Source organism: Cebus imitator, unplaced genomic scaffold (assembly GCF_001604975.1).
Source record: "Cebus imitator isolate Cc_AM_T3 unplaced genomic scaffold, Cebus_imitator-1.0 Scaffold512, whole genome shotgun sequence".
NCBI classification, from domain to species: Eukaryota; Metazoa; Chordata; class Mammalia; order Primates; family Cebidae; genus Cebus; species Cebus imitator.
This window is the reverse complement of record NW_016107827.1, coordinates 1,109,971-1,128,159: the sequence shown is the minus strand read 5'-3', so window position 1 is coordinate 1,128,159 and position 18,189 is coordinate 1,109,971. Positions and strand designations below refer to the sequence as shown.

Below are 18,189 nucleotides of genomic sequence, written 5' to 3'. Positions count from 1 at the left end.
CTGTATTAGGTATTAAAAGTAATCTACAGATGATTTAAAGTATATGGGAGAATGTGGGCAAGTTATATGTAAATAGTATATGATTTCATATGAGGGCCTTGAGCATCTATGTATTTTGTTATCTGCATTGTGCCCTAGAACCAGTTCCCTATGGGATGACTGTATGTGTGTGTGTATATATATATATATATATATGTATATATTTTCTTTTTCCCCCAAGTTCAGTTTGTCTTTCCACATTACTATAGTGTTTAACAGAAACCTTTTCAGTGCAGTAAAATCTGTCACTTTTTAAGATTTAAAGTTTTCCCCTTTCCCGAGATCATAAAATTATCCTGATTTTCTTCCCAAAGGCTTTAAAGATATGGCTTCCTATATTAATTTTTAATCCATGTGAAATGTATGTTTTATTCCAAGCTTCCTTATTTTTTCCAGTGTTCTCTAAGGCACGCTCTGTTATATCAATTATTCCATATAAGATAGAGTCCCTTTATATTTCCTTTCTTGTGTCAGTTTGTCATTTCATGTGATCCTGCATGCTATCTTAATTGCAGTATCTTTAAATAAAGTATCTGGGAAAACAAGACCCCCAACTCCTGTTTCAATAATACCCTGACTATTCTGGGACTTTCCTCTTGCAAGTATGTTGACAACTGTCTTGTTAATTTCTACAATTATCCTCACATGATATATATTGAAACCTCTTGAAATGTATACATGCACTTGGGAAGACTCATCATATTTAGGATATTGAGGTTTTTCTACCCATACATATGGTATATCTTTCTATTTCATATTTTTTTATAAAGGTCTTACAAATATTTTGCTACCTTATACTTTAACATATTTTTATTATGCTTTCTATTTTTGAATATAATTGTAGTTGACTTTTTATGTTATTCTTATCTTCAGGCACATTATTGATCTCTCGTTGTTTTCATATTACACAGTGTATTTGGCTGCATTTTCCTGTCATCTAGAAATAATGACAGTCCCATTTCTTCTTTTCCAATAATCATGCTTTTGCTGCTTTTTCTTGTCACAGTGCACTTATCAGAACCTCCATTTCAGTATTTCTTTCAAAATAAATATCAGTAGGTATCTTTTCTTATTTCTGATTTCAATAGGAATTAACTTAAAGATTCACCATTAAAAATATATTTACTAAGATTTGCCATTGGACTGAGGAACTACTATGCCCATGTGTTCAACTTTGTTAATTTTACTGTTCAAAGCTATTCCATTTCAACTAAGACTTCTATCTGACTTTTCAAAATTTGAGAGAGATGACTGTGACCTCAAAAGGAGATAGTAGATTGGTTTTCATATTAATACCTTTGAAAAATTCATGTATTTTGTAGCTAAGTGGAAATTCTTCATGTCTTTCAGGCAAATTGAAAATTATCCTTTCTATGTTTAACAATGTACTTTGTCTTAATGTCTGTTTTCTGGTATTGGTCATTATTATTGTATATATATTTTATTCCTTCCATTGACTGTCAATAAAATGCATTAAAATTTATTTTGTATGTGTCTCTTTTAAATAGCAAAAGCTGAATTTCTTGTTTGTTATTATTTTATCTAATAAACCTCTGACTCTTATCTAGAAAATTTATCTATTTACATTTATTTTATTTCTGCTGTATTTGTATTCAAGTCTACCCCCTTACCTTTGGCTCTTTCATTTTCTTCTTTTTCTGTATTTCTCTCATTTCTATTTTCAGGGTTTTTTTTGTAATTAATTTGTTCTTTTTTCATTTTACTTATCTTTACTGGTCAAGTATGTATCTCTGATGTTTTACTAGGCATACCTAATGTAATCTGTGAAGTATCTTAACGATACGAGGACTTCAGAATGTACTTTACATCCAACCGCCTCATTCTGAATTGTAAGCTATTGTTTTTACTATGCTGTGTCTGTTCTTTCTTAACCTAAGATACTGGACACAGACATCAGTGGTGCATTACTTTATAAAGCTAACACCTGCTGGAGCCATATACATGTCCATGTCCTCTACTCACCAGCTGCCCTTCTAGAATCCTGTTTGTCTTCCTGAAGTATGTCCTTTAGACATTATATTGTTGAAAGTCTGTTGGTAAAGTGCTCTTTCAGACCCTCTTTCTGTAAATAAATCTTTATTTTTACTTTGTTCTGGAAAGATAGTTTTATGAGTATCACAAAGATAGCTCAACAGTTATTTTTCTTTCCTACATAATTGTGAAAATAATATTGGACTATATTCTGGCTTCCACTGTTGTTGAGAAGTCTGCTGTCAACTAAATCGCCATCCTTTGGAAGTGATCTCTGCTTTCTCCAGCTGATTTTAAGACTGTCTATTGGTTCTTGGTGCTCTGTAGTTTCACAATAGTTTGCCTAGAGTTGGATTTCCTTTAACTACTGTGTTAGTCAGGGTTCTTCTGAGAAACAGAACCAATGAGGCGCCGTGTGTGTGTGTGTGTGTGTGTAGACAGAGAGAGAGAGATTTATTTTAAGGGACTGGCTTATGTGATTGTGGAGGCTTGGCAAGCCCAAAATCTGATGGGATGGGCCAGCAGGCTGGAGCCCCAGGAAGTGGCTGAAGTTTAAGCCCAAAGACCAGCAGCTGGCAGAATCCCTTCTTGCTTGGTGAGATCACTCTTTTGTTTTAAGGCCTTCAACTGATTGGATGAGGTCTACCCACAGTAGGGGGGACCATATGATTTGCCCAAAGCCACTCATGTGTTATTCTCATCTAAAACCTTCATAGAAAAGTCTAGAACAATATTTGACCACCTATCTGGGCACCATGTCCTTGCCAAGTGGGCACATAAGATGAATCAATGCCATTATCCTACTTTGGATACATTGTTCTTTCTGAATTTGTAAATTCATATGCTGTAAATTTTTATCTCCAGAAAATTACCATTCATTATGTATTCAAATATTGCCTCTCCTCCATCCTTCCGAGTAGCACGTAGTTCTGGCGCCCTGATGGGTGCACATGTGCTAGACCTCTTCGGCCTGTCTCTGCAGCCCCTCTCCATTCCCCGTGCTGAATTCTTAGCTGCCACCTCACGTTTGTCTTCCATGCACAAAACCTCTCCAGTTCTAAAGTTCTGCTTAACAGTGAACTAATATTTCTGTTTAAATGTTTATAATATCTAGCAGATTCATTTGATTTATAACCTCTGCAGTCATGTGTGAGTCTCTTGATTGTTTATATCTTTAATTTTTAATATACGTCATTAATATGGTTTAGATTTGTGTTGCCACCAAAATCTCATGTTGAATTGCAATCTGCAATATTGGAAAAGAACTTGGTGAGAGGTGATTGGATCATGAGCACAGATTTCCCCTTGTTCTTCTCATGAGAGTGAGTTTTCATAAAATCTGGTGGTTTAAAAGTGTGCAGCACCTCAGCCTTCTTGCTCTTCCACCCGCTCTGGCTGTGTAAGAGCTCTCTGCTCCCCCTTTGCCTTATAACATGATTGCATAAGTCATATTTCCTGTATATCCTGTGGAACTATGAACCAATATTACCCAGTTTCAGGTATTTCTTGATAGCGATATGAGAACAGACTAATACAGAAAATTGGTACCAGGAGTATTGCTGAGGTATTGCTATAAAGATACGTGAAAATGTGCAAGTTAATTTGGAACTGAGTAATGGGCAGAGGTCAGGGCAGTTTGGAGGGCTCAGAAGAAGAGAGGAAAATAAGGATATACATTAAAAACTCTTTTGTAATGCTAATTTATTTCCTCTTCTGAATAACTATATATTCTATGTTCCTTAATTTTTCCTTCAGCAGGAATAAATTCCTTCTGCATCTGAATTTTTTGAAGAAAAACTTCATGAACTGAGAGTGTATATATAACTTCTGAAAATATTTTAAGTTGTTTTATATGTACACACACACACAGATAGATATATACAATAAAATACCCAGATTGAATCATAAGGTTTCTAATTCCCATCAATTTTTCTGAACTTGCTGTTTTGCCATTGTGTTGTGGTTACTGAGGAGATACCATTCACTAACTGACCAGCCTTATTGGTGAAGGCATGACACAAAATGATGCGAGAATGTAAAACTGGAACTCTCACACCCTACCTTGCTGGTGGCTAGTTGATATAATCTATTTGAAAAACTGCCGAGCAGAATCTGCTAAAGATAAGTACATACACGTGTCATATCACCCTGCAACTGCACTCCTGAGTATACACCCAAAAGAACCCAGAACACTGAGTGAAAGCACCATCTCCGGAGGAGAAGAAAGGCATTTTGCACAAGCACGCAATCAGAGAGCAAGGCCTCTTGGCACCCTTTGAAGGGTAGCTGCACACTAGCCAATTAACAAGCCAGTCAGGGCAGAATTTGCAGAAGATTGGAAGAAGGAGCGATGGATTCAGCAACAGGTGAAAGAGCAATGGATTCTGTGCTTTCAAATCTAAACACATGATATTAAGGTGAGTGAGATTTTCCTTCACTATAAATGTTTAGTAAGTATTCTTGAGACAAAAATGGCATAGTGTAAATAATGAAATTATAATCTTAAATGATGTGTGCTATACTCAGGTGCCAGGAGAGGATATTCAGAAACTGGAAATAAAAGCTCTCTGCAAGATTCAACTTCTAGGAGGCATCAGAGGAAGAAATGAGAAATGTGACTTCTGGGAAAGCAGATAGTTAATAATTTAGCTTCAAATAATAACATAGAAACACTGCCAAATATATAATCTAGCACAGGGAATTACTCCAGCTGTCTGGACAGAGAGAAAACATTATGCACCACCTAACCCACCTCTAGAGGGAGAAGTTGCTAATGCATCAGGGGTCAGAGGTACCCAATTGTGAAGATGGAAACCAGTCCTCTGGGTTTCTTGTGATTACAAGGCTGCTCTGAACATGATAAACTTTGCTTTTGGCTCCATCAGGCCTGGTCCTGGGAGGATCAGAGTGAAGGTGGTGAGTCTGAAAACGCAGCAATCAAAGAAGCCTAAATTCTTTGAGTTTAGAAAGTTTCCAACTCACCTCTTTCAAGGAAGAAATTGTACCATCTGTTTTATCTGCCTGTCCATAGACACTGTCAATGCCAGTATTACCACTTCGCGATGTGCTATAAAATACACTCTTAAGCACAGAGAATAATCACATGCTCTAAATTATCTTGACAAGAGAGGGCCCAATGGTCAACTAACAGTGCACAGCAAATTGGCTTTTAGATGATTAAAATAACCATCCAGAAAACCAACTAGAATGTCTTTAAAATTCTTACAGGATTTTGAAACTTTTAAAAATTTTCATCTATGTTTTTTTCCCTTGACATTATTCTAGGAGTGTTTATCATATAATTAAAAATATTTTAAAGAACAACAATAAAAAGATATATATTTATTGCCCCAAATTTCAACAATATAGTGGTCTGATAAAAATAAAAATTATCTCGTATTTAACAACACATGCAATCACTGCTAATCTTTTGTGACAAATTTATATAAATAAAATTATTAAAATGTTTTTATTCAGCAGTATGTCAATAATCTTCTTTCACATCAAGAAGTGCATGCCAACTTGAAGGGCTATGTGGGTATCCTTAGTTTCTTTAAAAAAATAAATTTAAAGTGCTGGTTTACTGAAAACAATTCACTCTTTTCTGTCAGAAAATATTTTATTTTTTTTCTTCACTTTTGCAACATGTTTACTGGGTAGAGAATTTTAAATAGGAATTAATTTTTTTTTCATACTTTAAAGGTGTCATTTCATATTTTCTAACTTCTCTTGTTTTTGTTGAGAAGAAAGTTGTCAATTTTATTATTGTTTTCTTTTTTTAACTTCTGGCTCCTTTTAAAGTTTTTTTTTTTTTTTAATTTTTATTTTTAAAAATTCCATTCCAGGGTACATGTGGAGGATGTGCAGGTTTGCTACATAAGTAAACGTGTGCCACGGTGGTTTGCTGCACCTATCAACCCATCACCTAGGTATTAAGCCTAGCGTGCATTAGCTATTTTTCCTGATGCTCTCTCTCCTCCCATGACCCCCCACTTCCTGCCAGGCCCCAGTGTCTGTTGTTCCCCTCCCTGTGTCCATATGTTCTCATAGATCAGTTCCCACTTATAAGTGAGAATATGTGGTGTTTGGTTTTCTGTTCCTGCCTTAGTTTGCTGAGGATAATGGCTTCCAGCTCCATCCATGTCCCAGCAAAGGACAAATCTTGTTCCTTTTTATGGCTGCATAGTATTCCATGGTGTAGCCGTAACATATTTTCTTTATCCAGTCTATCATTGATGGGCATTTGGGTTAGTTCCATGTCGTTGTTATTGTGAATAGTGCTGCAAAGAACACACACATACATGTAGTACTGGCATAATAGAATGATTTACATTCCTTTGGGTATATACCCAGTAATGGGACTGCTGGGTCAAAACGTATTTCTGGTTCCAGATCTTTGAGGAATCACCACACAATCTTTCACAATGGTTGAATGAATTTACACTCCCACTAACAGTGTAAAAGTGTTCCTATTTCTCTGCAACCTGGACATCATCTGTTGTTTCTTGACTTTTTAATCACCATTCTGACTGCCCTGAGATGGTATCTCTTTGTTGTTTTGATTTGCAATTCTCTGAGGACCAGTGATGATGAGATTTTTTTCATATGTTTGTTGGCCGCACAAATGTCTTCTTTTGAGAAATGTCTGTTCATGTCCTTTGCCCATATTTAATAGGGTTTTTTTTTTCTTATAAATTTGTTTAAGTTTCTTGTAGATCCTGGATATTAGATCTTTGTTAGATGGATAGATTGCAAATATTTTCTCCCACTCTGTAACTTGCCTGTTCACTCTGATGATAGTTGCTTTTGCTGTGCAGAAGCTCTTTAGTTGAATTAGACCCCATTTGTCAATTTTTGTTAAAGTTTAAAAAAAACCACAAAACTTTATTTTAGGTTCAGGGATACATGTGCAGGATCACATCCACCAAAGCCTGAAGAACCAGGAGATCCAGGCAGCCTCCCTTCAACACTGCTTGACATGAGAATCACATCTGCTGAAGCCTGAAGGACCGGGAGCTCCAGGTAGCCTCCCTTCAATGCTGCTCTCATGTTACTTTTCCATTGTGCATATCAGATCTGCACAGACCATCTGACCTTTCCTGAAATAGCACTGAATCATGACCCCTGCTCTGCATCCCCTTCCAGAAAGAGCTTGGAATTCACTCAACAAGCTGCGGCCACACAGGGGGAGAAACACCCTGAGGATAACTGCACAGAAAGGGTGGGAGGGCAGTTTCTCCCTGCTGAACGGTGCCGGCTTGGGGGACGGAGTGTTATAGACAAATGGAATTGTACAGTCCTCTTGTAAAATTAATTTTAAAAAGACTCCATAGGGAAATATTAAAGAATGTGGAAAGAAATGGAGTAGTATTCATTCAAAATAGAAAATAAATATCCTTTTCACAAGCAGGAAAGGTGAGTCAGAAAGGTTTGATTCTCCCCAGTAAATCTGGCAATTACAGTCAAAATCCCAACGCTGCTTTTTGTAGAATCTGATCAAGAGCTATTGAAATTCACAAGAAAAAAACAAAGGAAGAGAGAGGATGGAAAAAATAGAGTGATTTGGGAGGTGGCAAGAGCGTTAGGCCTACAGATGATACAAATTTATTATAAATATCTAGTAATTACATAATGTGATATTGCTGTTGATACTGACCAACAGAACACAACAGAGGTCTCAGCAGCACACACCTGTGCTCAAGGCGCTGGTTATGTGTGAGCTGTGGCACTGCACATCACCTAGAAACAGTGTTGAGACAACTGGTCACCCACAAAAATGCACCTGGAACTCCACCTTTCACAGGTTTAACAAAAATAGATCTCATGGAATTTAGAGACCTAATGTCAAAAGCAAATATTAACAATATTTAGAGGAAAATAAAAGCAAATATCTTTATGAACTTAAAAACGTTTTCTTGAACAAGATTCTAAAACCACAAATTGCAATAGGAATACACTGAGGCATCTGGCTACATTGAAGTTAACTTCTGTTCATCAAAAGATAGCACAAATAACATGAAAGGACAAGTTATAAGTTGTAGGAAGAGATTTTCAACACATTACCACCAAAATATTATTACCAAGTATATACTAAACATTTCAATGGTTTGTAAGAAAAAAGATAATTATTAAACATTCAATGATTTGTAGGAAAAAAGATAATCAGAAAAGTAAATGGGCGAAAGACATGAACAGCATTTCCCAGAAGAGGAAAAACCAAAGGAAAATACAAATAAGAAAAGTAAACAAAACACATTAGTAATGATGGAAATGAAATACAGCCCCAGAGAAATAACCACTGCACAGCTACTATACTTTGAATACTAAGTCAAAAATCACCCAGCACTGGAGAGGCTGTGGCTTGACTGGAATTCCCCAGAGCTGTGGGAATATAAACTGCACAGCCACTTTTGTAGAAAACTTGTCATTATTTTGAAAATAGAACAACCTGGGATAATCCAGCCCTCAGAAATTCTACCTTATAGAACAGCCAAGAGACATTTATAAGTATCTTTATGGCAGCCCTGATTTTAATGCTGATAAACTGGAAAAACAAACATAAAACTAAAGGCAAGTGTCCATGGGCAACTGACGATGGATAAATAAACCGTAGTAAAATATCATACAGCAAAAAACCTCACAGAAACACAAATATCATACAGAAAAAAAAAACCCCACAGCAATACAACAGTAAGTAAACACGCAAACCTCAGAAGACTATGGCAGAATCGTATTTTATAAGCCTTGCAATAAAAGGAAATGGTATATTTTTAGAGAAAGGTAGATAAAACTGCTTTTTTAAACAAGGGAATGACAAACACATAATTCAAGAATGCTTATATCTCTGGGCAGGCAAGTGTGCACAGGTGCAAAGCCAGGGACAATATTCTAATTATTGATGAGAACTGCAATTTCATGGGCATTTGCTTTATTATTTTGCTTCATAACTGATGCGGAGTCTAAATGCAATTTTTAATTATCAAGAGCTCAATTGAACATTTAGAAATAGAGTGGTCAGGCATCTTAAAAACGCAGATTGGACAAGCGTGAATATTTTCTCTAGGTTCTCCCTGTGGATCAAGTATCTGGCCATTTTGGTGCCATGACTGGATACAATTTATCATAAAACTTCTACATTTCTCATGCACTAATGAGTCTGTGGATGAAATTCCCCAAGCGGTGCTGCTCACAGGTCACCCTGCAGGAGTCGGAGCCCAGGCGTCTGAGGGAGCAGGGTGTGAGCAGTGCCCCAGGGAGCTGCAGGATCTCCTTTTTGCTGGAGTCTGGTGTTCTTGGGAGGGTGGAAATTTGGAAAGTGATTAAAACTCACTGCAATATGTAGTGTTCACACCTCCTTAGGTGTTTTCTGTTAAGAAATTTATGTGAGTCTCTCGGAAGTTTCCTAAAAATAACCTGCAGCCCTTCCTACAGTCAAGGTGGTACAGTAAGTCGAAGGCAGCACTCCACATATTCTTGCCTGCTCCCTGAGAAGCTGTGAATCACGAGCTTAAAATATCCTGCAACGCAATCACTAGGTGTCCCACGTGGGAGAGGACGTCAACAGGACAGCACCTTGAATCTGCGTTTTCAGCATTTCCTCTCAATCCATCACAGTTACCTTCACTGACAATACAGCATCTTTTTAATTGTCTAGAGGTTATCCCTGGGCTACTGATGGTTCTGTTAAAATAAAATTTAATGAGAATCCATATGCTTACGGTATTACTGGAGTTTCCGTTCAGATGCAAACCACTGTCAAAGAGGGGAGAGGAGGCCCCGCTGCTGTGGTCGCTGGATGGTCCTGGGGACCCTGCAACAAAACCAGAGACATTCCTTCCAAACGGTGCCACCAACAGAGCGCACTGTGGCCATGCAGCGACTTCAGTCCTAGCGACGCGTGGGAGTCAGCAGCACCAAAATGCCTGCTCATTCTCAGAGAGGCTGGTGCCCAGTTATGGGCTGGGTCACCCCTGACTGACCCTCGCTTTCCTGCCCTGTGATATGGTCTCCGCACTAAGATCCGACCTCAGATGGAAGGGAGGGACTGCTGCCAGCTCCTGCCAGGGCTCCCGGGTGGAGGGACAGCAGCGGCAGCGGGAAGGCGTGCCCCTGGAGCCCAGGCCCTTCTGTCAACACGGCCCCCAGAACGGTCAGCATGAGATGCCCTCGATGATCTCAGTGCTCTCTCTTGAAAGGAGATGACCCTACCAGACAGCTCAAAAGGTTCTTCTGGAGATAATACTGAAAAGCTCACACTCAAAGCACCTAGCACATTACAGGTAAAGCAGGTGCTCATAACATAATTTCCCTGGAAATACAGGCTCATGCAACCAGAGCTCACACCTGTTAAACAGGAGCAAACAGTTCACAGATCTTCACGCTGCATGGATTACCCAGCGGATGCAGAGCAGTCTCATGGCCTTTCCTGGGTCCTGGGAACAGCTCAGGGAGAAAGGCTGTGTTTGTTCCTTTTTGTCCCTTCCCACCAATACCTTCAGCCCAGACTACAAGAGTGGGCAGTTCCCACGTGCCTCAGTGTTTCAGCCCAGCATTTTTGTTGAATTGCCACATAAAGACAGATCTGTGAACACAGCAGCCTGACCATGCCAGATTCCCGGCCAGGAGGAAGGGAAAGGCCGCCAGACACTGAGAAAGGAGCCCTTGAGGCATCCCTGAGTGGAGACCAGGCCCTGACTGCTTGGAAAGAGGAAAGAAGCCCTGAGAACAGCACTAGCAGGAGGAGCCATCACCAGCCAGCCGTCGGTCGGTCATCCAACCACATGGCACTGCTTGCAGCGCGGAGGCTTGAACTCGCCCCAGGCCTCCTGCAGGAAAGACCCCTGTGAAGCTGAAGAAAGCCTGGGGACACAGCTCAGTGCGTTTGCATTTGAGATGCCCTGTTGTGCCGTCTATTTCCTGGGATTAAAGGGAAGCTCGATTGGCACCACACAGAGTCATGATGTGACTACCAGCCTTGCTGGGTGCAGACAGGAACGCCATATGGCTTGGGGAGTTGAGGCCCTCTCATCTCCAACCCCGCCTCTGTACATGGGATGTGCGATGTTCAGCGCGTTAACACGTCTCGCCGGAATACTTTTTCAAGCTGTATAATGTCTACAAAGACTAATATTTTTCATTCTTTTCTTTTGTTCTTTTTTTGGTGGGGGAACGGAGTCTCGGTCTTGTTGCCCAGGCTGGAGTGCAGTGGCACGATCTTGGCTCACTGTAAACTCCACCTCCCAGGTTCAAGTGATTCTCCTGCCTCAGCCTCCCAAGTAGCTGGGATTACAGGCACCCACCACCATGCCCAGCTAATTTTTTGTATTTTTAGTAGAGACGGGGTTTCGCTATGTTGGTCAGGATAAAGACTAATATTTTTATAAAACACTTCATACTTTATTCCTTCATGAAAATCAAGATATTGAGAAACTTGGAAAGCCTTCAGGGAAATAAGGTATGAAGTGCTTAGCTTTGTTTAGATGGTAGTTGTCAATTTTACTAGACGAGGAACTTTTCTTTTTCACTGACCACGGTTTACTGCCTGGTGAAAACTCCGCTGCAGGCCAGCCTTCCGCTCCACACAGCACCCAGCGCGTTTCACGGGGTCATTGTTGAGACAGTGCCCAAATCTGCCCTTTGCTTTCAGACACACATTTCACTGTCATCTATTTGCAACTTTTTCCCAATGCCTGTTATTTTATATCTGTAATCACCTTACCAGTAATTTGAGAGCAAAATCACAATATGTTTGATGACTGCAGTCTTCTAAAATCCCAAGGTCCATGCTGTATACAGGGAGGCACATGACTAATGGCAGCAAACCCAAGCTGCCGTTGACTGAATGAATGAACAGGTAAATAGTCAACAAATTCACATTCAACAGTCATGCTTAGGCTGTAAGTTTCCACTAATTTATTTCTGATGAATGGGTATCTTTTCATCTATATCCCCAGAACAGAAATGCGAATAGTCGTATCTATCACCAATTAAAGTCCATTATTTTTTAAAAAGCCAGTATCAAGAATTCTTAATGATAAAAACAGACTTAGTTGTTGTCAAAAATAAACAATCATATAAGAAAACATACAGTGGGCTGGGTGGGGTGGCTCACACCTGTAATCCCAGCACTTTGAGAGGCCAAGGTGGGTGGATCGCTTGAGGTCAGGAGTTTGAGACCAGCCTGACCAACATGGTGAAATCCCATCTCTACTAAAAATACAAAAATTAGCAGAGCCGTGGTGATGTGCACTAGTAGTCCCAGCTACTCAGGAGGCTGAGGCAGAAGAATTGCTTGAAACTGGGAGGCAGTGGTTGCAGTGAGCAGAGATCGTGCCACTGCACTCCAGTTTGGGTAACAGCAAAAATCCATCTCAAAAAAAAAAAAAAAAAAAAAAAAAAAAAAAAAAAACCATATAATGTATGATCGATGTTTATTAGAACACCTAATCTTTAAAAAAAATTAACCATAACCTATCAAAACTTCTTAGATTACCCTCCGACAATGCTGGTTGGATTGTAAAACAGTGCAGCTTCTGTGGAAGATAACTTGGCAGCCACTCAAAAAGCTGAACCTAGAGTCACAGGGAGGCCCCAGGAACTCCAGTCCTTGGCATCCACTCAATGGGAAAGAAGACGTCTCTCAAGAAAATGCATTCGCGGCTGCTCGTGGCGGGTATAATTCACAACAGCCCCAAACAGAAACGAGCAAACGCCCACCGGCTGACAAATGGATAGACAAAACCCACACCGAGGGCAGGTGCAGGGTTCTGTATGCACAGACATATTCCCTATGAGGGATGCTGTTCAGCCAAGAAGAACACAGCACGGAGCAGGTGACACTGCGGAGACCCTGAACCTAGGCTGGGGGACAACGCCGGACATAGGCTCCCCAGTGCGGGAGCATCCACAGGCAACTCCACAGAGACAGGAGACTCCTGGCTGCTGAGGGCGGGTGGGGAGACAGGCTGACTGCTAACGGGCACAGGGTTCATTTTTGGGATGTTGGAAACGTTTTGGAATTAGATGGCAGCAATGCCTGCACAGCGTAGAGAAATACTTAAAATTGCTGAAGTGTTACTTTAGAATGGTGAATTTTGTGATGAATTGTATCTTTATAAAAAGACCAACAGCCTGACTTTATGTGAAAAATAAAAGCCTACTTTAACTCAGTTTCAAATGGCTGTTTATTTTCTCTTTGATAAACGTTTTAAAATGTGAAAACTGGACATTTTCCGCACACACCTGCCGTGATATTCTCTTTCCCCGCTCACTGGGGCTGCTTGGTGGAGTTCTGCTTCATGCAGCCAGAAAGTGAAGTGTGCTTGGCACGGCAATTTCACTTTCAGTGTGGATTCAGCGAGGACTTTTTGTCTGAATTTATGCAGAGATTATGGCTGCTGTGCTTAAATTGTTATGGACACTCAGATTTTCACATTTGTATTGTAAAGAATGAAATAAAGGAGAATTATTAAATTAACAGGGTCTCAGCACCCCTGGCCTCCAGGATCTGCGCCACAGGCTGGCCTCTGATGCATGTGCCCCAGGGTGTGTGGGGTGCCCGTGCAGCGGGGCCTGTGCAGGCAGGGCAGTTAGAGTAAGCACAGCCCCACTCCGGGTCCCGCGGCAAGGCACGCAGAAGTCTCTAGGTCACTGGCAACGGACCCCGGAGTCTGTGAGTTTTAGCAGAGCCCATGGACAGAAGTCGGAATGAGAATCTTGACAGAGACAGCCTCCAGTCCCTCAGGCTCAGGGACCAGAATTCCAAGGGCTGCCCACCCTCAGAGGGAAACACAGCCCAGTGTGGTGGGGCCCTAGGCCAGGGCTCACAGTGAAAACCTCTGCCCGCGGCAAGTCCTCTGTGATCTGGTGTTGCAGCGTTGCTGCTGCTGCTTTATTCTGCTGCTTCAACCACACCCAGGGAAGCTGGCTTAGACACAGCACCCATCTCACCCTGCCCCTGAAGTCACCTCACCCAAGAGAGTCAGGAACAGCCCCAAGGTGAATGTCCTCCTGCTCCCACTCCCACCGCGCACATCAGAAAGCACCCCCTGCCTTCCGTCTGTCTCCTCCTTTATCTATGCCACCTTCTCCTGTCCAAATCACTATGTTCTTTTGTTTCTGGCAAAAATCTATGAGGTGTCTCAGTTTCTTCCTTTGTGAGCCTGTGTGGTCACAGCTGCTGCAGGATCCTCAGACACTCACGCTGCCCCTCGAGAGTGAGTCCTCCTCCCCCATCCGAGCTCACTGCTGGGCCTCCTGACGTGTGTCTGACACCCGAGCCTCCCTGCCCGCTCCAGGAACATCCGTGTAGCCCTCATCACGCCCACTCCCTTCCTGACTCACAGCAATGTTTCTCAAAACCCCAGGGGGTGCACCACTGTGCCATGTATGACACTTCGCTCCCTTGAACTTTTGCCCGGTTGCTAACTTATTCTGCCTCCACAGTCCTGGGAATATTCATGTTTCTCATGCACAGCCCCTCAGTGCCCCTGACTCTTTTCCTCAAGAACCCTCTAGTTCCTCATCCACAGCCCTGTGGCTCTGTCTAGCAGAGGGACTGGTGAATCTTACCGATCATAGGCTGAATCATACAGTGAATCTTACTGATATGTTTACCACAATGGCAGGAAGATTGATTTTCCTAAGACTGTGAATAGCGTGGTTATCCTGCTGTGATTGATGGGAAAAACGGAGTTGCTGAAATGGATTTGTTCCTGAGTGCTCCGGAATATGAAAGCACAAGTCAGGCTATGAGTCTAACAATGCTTTTGATCAGATGCTGACACGGGAAGCATTCCCTTGTCCCCTTGCAGGGCTTGTGATGGGGCAGTGGCTGGCTTCCTCGGTGCCTCGCTGCTCAGACCTTGAGGGGGATACACAGACAGGCAGGCTCTGGGGCTCTGACCCACGGCAGCATCTGGGGTGGATGCTTCCAGCTCCTGCAGCCCCAGTGGGCCTGTGTTCCAGGATGCTCTTTTAGTCCTGCCGTCTGTAGGCGGCTTGTCTTAATCAGCTCAGTTAGACCCTCTGCCTTATCACAAGGACAGAGGGCTTTCTATATCCCAGGGTTCTTGCCTTAGTGTGCCGGAAGCATCGGATCACACATGGGCTTAGAGGATTGGCACAGGTTTTACTGAGTGGTGTTAGCTCTCAGAAGATGGATGGGGAGCCAGAGGGCACGGAGTGAGAAGGTAGTTTTCTCCCGGAGTCGGGCCACTCCGCGGCAGGACTCTCCTCTGACCACCCCAGCCAAACACCATGTCACTCTGCCAGTCGATGGCCTGCGGTGTCTGCTGGTGCCTGGCCACATGCCCTTCCTCTCCTCTGCTCCTCTGGATGTCCAGCCACTTGCATCTCTGCCCACTAGGGTCTTGGGGTTTTTATAGGCACGGAACGGGGGTATGGTGGACCAGGGCAGTATTGGGAAATGCAACATTGAGTGTAAGAACAGAGTGCCTGTCCTCACATAGGTCCACAGGCACAGGCCTGGGGGTGGAGCCCTAGCCAGGGACCCACCTTTCTCCTGCCGGCACTTCCCTGCCCCCTTCCTGCATCAACGAGAAGCCCAATGCATGATCAGAATTCAACAGCTGATGAGCCTGGGAGCTACAGCTGGTGCCACTAGGGTCAGGAGAGGAAGGAAGGCCATTGACAATGGGGACACCAATGGAAGAGAGGGAGAAAGTAAAACAGCCAATACAAACCCCCGGGGAGGGAAGCCGTCCCTTCTCATGAGAGAGTGGCAGGAAGGACAGCCCAGCAGCCCCCATGAGAAGGGACCTGACCATCAGCTCAGCGGGAGGTCCTCATTCCATATCAGACGCATGAGATTTGAGCCACCAGCAGATATTGGCTTCGGTGGGGGGAGCCTGGGCCTTGCCTTCAAGGTCTTTCCTGATTACCCACAAAGAGAGGGCAGCGATGCCCACTGCTAAATCAAAGGAATGGCGGAGACTCCAACCTTTATAAAGCCATGACAGCTGAATAGCATTAGTAAAAGATACAGCAACTATCTTCACTAAAACATTTTTCTAGATTTGGGGTTCATCACTTTCATTCATACTGTCACAATTCAAGTATAATAGAGCATGACGAGCTTTGCAATAAATATGGCAGGGACTCACAGCAGGAATTTACCATTATTTTCATTTTCTGCACTGAAAATTTCTCAGGTCAACATAAGTATTTTAAAGTGAACTTTGATTATATGTTAACATACAGGTAAATACAATCATGGTGAGTTTGCATGACAAAGAAACCAAGTAGTTAAGTGACAGGCACGTTCTGATAACACCTCCTTTTAAAAAGCCCATGGGTGTGTTAAAACAATGTCATGGGAATACACGATGCCACAGTGCCTGCCTATACTTTTCTTCTCTCTCAATATACACTCAGGAAATGATCAATATCCCAGTCCATAGTGTAGCATCTGGATAAATAATGCGGTGAAAAAGGAATTTCTCCAGCACCCTGGAATCCCTCCTCTTCCCACTTACCTACTGGGAGCTTCAGAAATGCCGGTGCTTCCCTGAGATACTCAACGGTGATGGTAACTTCATCGCCAGCATTTCTCAGAAGATGCACCTGTTAATAAGACAAAAATAGCTACTTCACCACCGCAAAAGGACCAGACATGGAATTAAAAAATAAAACCTCTCTGCCTCTCCTGTTTCCCAAGAATTCAGAGTTGCCTCTGAAACACGGAAAGCTTTGTAAGCCTCAGCTGGAGTAAAGTGTTTATTACCTCTGATCCCACCTGCCTCCCACACTCTATCTGCATAAACAGGTGCATGAGTGAGCAGGGGTCTGCCTGTATCATGCACAACACCAGGCTCTCTGCAACCCCACAAATGCAATCCGCCAGAACATAGTTGCCTCGGAGAAATCAGTTTGTTACTACAAACAGCCAGTGTTCAGTCACTGGCAAAACATGGATTAACTGTGGCATAAAAAACCACATATACTAAAGATTTTAATGATGCTTTAGTTCTCAAGAAATCAATGGCTATCACTTCGATAGGGTGGAACTTAGTTCTGTGCTGGAATTTCAAATTGCCATCACTGTTTTACTCACCTTACATACAATCCTGTATGTTTTAACACAGCATCTAAAGTCAGCTTTTTGTGCACATCTATTTGCCATTGTTTAAATTTGATTGAGACACTAGAAGTCTAGATGCCGCAAAGCTGTGTCAGAATTCACTGCACCTGCTTCTTCCCACAACGCTTAACCTTCCTCTGCTGTGTCCTCATTCTCCTGGGCTGGGCATAGCCCACCTTGCCCTCTCCTCTATGCAGAGCCTGCCCACAGTTTGAGCAGGTTCCTGCCCCACTTCATTCTCCTGGGCTGGGCATAGCCCACCTTGCCCTCTCCTGTATATGGAGCCTGTTCACAGTCTGGGTAGGTTCCTGCCCCACTTCATCCTCCTAGGCCAGGCAGAGCCCACCTTGCCCTCTCCTCTACATAAAGCCTGCCCACATTTTGGGCAGGTTCCTGCCCCACTTCACCCTCCTATGCCAGGTGTATCCCACCTTGCCCTCTCCTGTATATGGAGCCTGTTCACAGTCTGGGTAGGTTCCGGCCCCACTTCTTCACTCCCTCTGATCTTTCTTCCTCATTTCTTCAGTCACTTTCCATGCTTGTCATTGCCTACCTGGCATATTACAGTTCTGCACAGCTCCCTAAGACACCTGGTGGGCCTTGGGTGGGTTTTGAAGACTGGATTTAGAAAGTTTGAAAGTTCCCATGGCCTGAAATCCAACATAAATGCCTTCCTATTTCACCCCAGGACATTTCTTTCCAGCATGGCCAGTCCACCTCGACCACTGGTGCTCCCTCCGGGCCCTCTGAGCAACCCTGCCCCAGCCATGCCTGTGGACATCTTTACATATGTCAGTGCCTTCATGTAGATCTTAACCTCATAGGACAGGCTCGTCACTTTTGCCTTGTCAACTCCCACTAGAAACTCCAGACCAGAATCCGCAGAACTGCAGAAACGTTCCCCTAACACCACTGGACATTTCAACATCCTTTCTCTTCCCTCTCCTCCTCATCCACGTCCATGTGGCTGGTGACCCTGTGCTGATGGCCTCTGGGACACAGGTGCTGTTGGGAGGCGTCACACACTCAATTCCTGTTGGGAGGCCTCACACGCCCAC

The 18,189-nt window shown here is 42.8% G+C and overlaps 1 protein-coding gene across 1 annotated transcript in view; it reads right to left on the bottom strand.

Annotated features, from left to right (window-relative positions):
- The window catches only part of SNTG2 (syntrophin gamma 2), a 350,315-nt gene that overhangs the window by 140,590 nt on the left and 191,536 nt on the right, over positions 1–18,189 (bottom strand). The window contains exons 7-8 of the mRNA XM_017514037.2: positions 16,527–16,614; positions 9,750–9,841 (exon numbers count right to left, since the gene is read on the bottom strand). Of these exons, the coding sequence (XP_017369526.1) occupies positions 9,750–9,841; positions 16,527–16,614 (180 nt within the window). The remainder of the gene's footprint in view (positions 1–9,749; positions 9,842–16,526; positions 16,615–18,189) is intronic.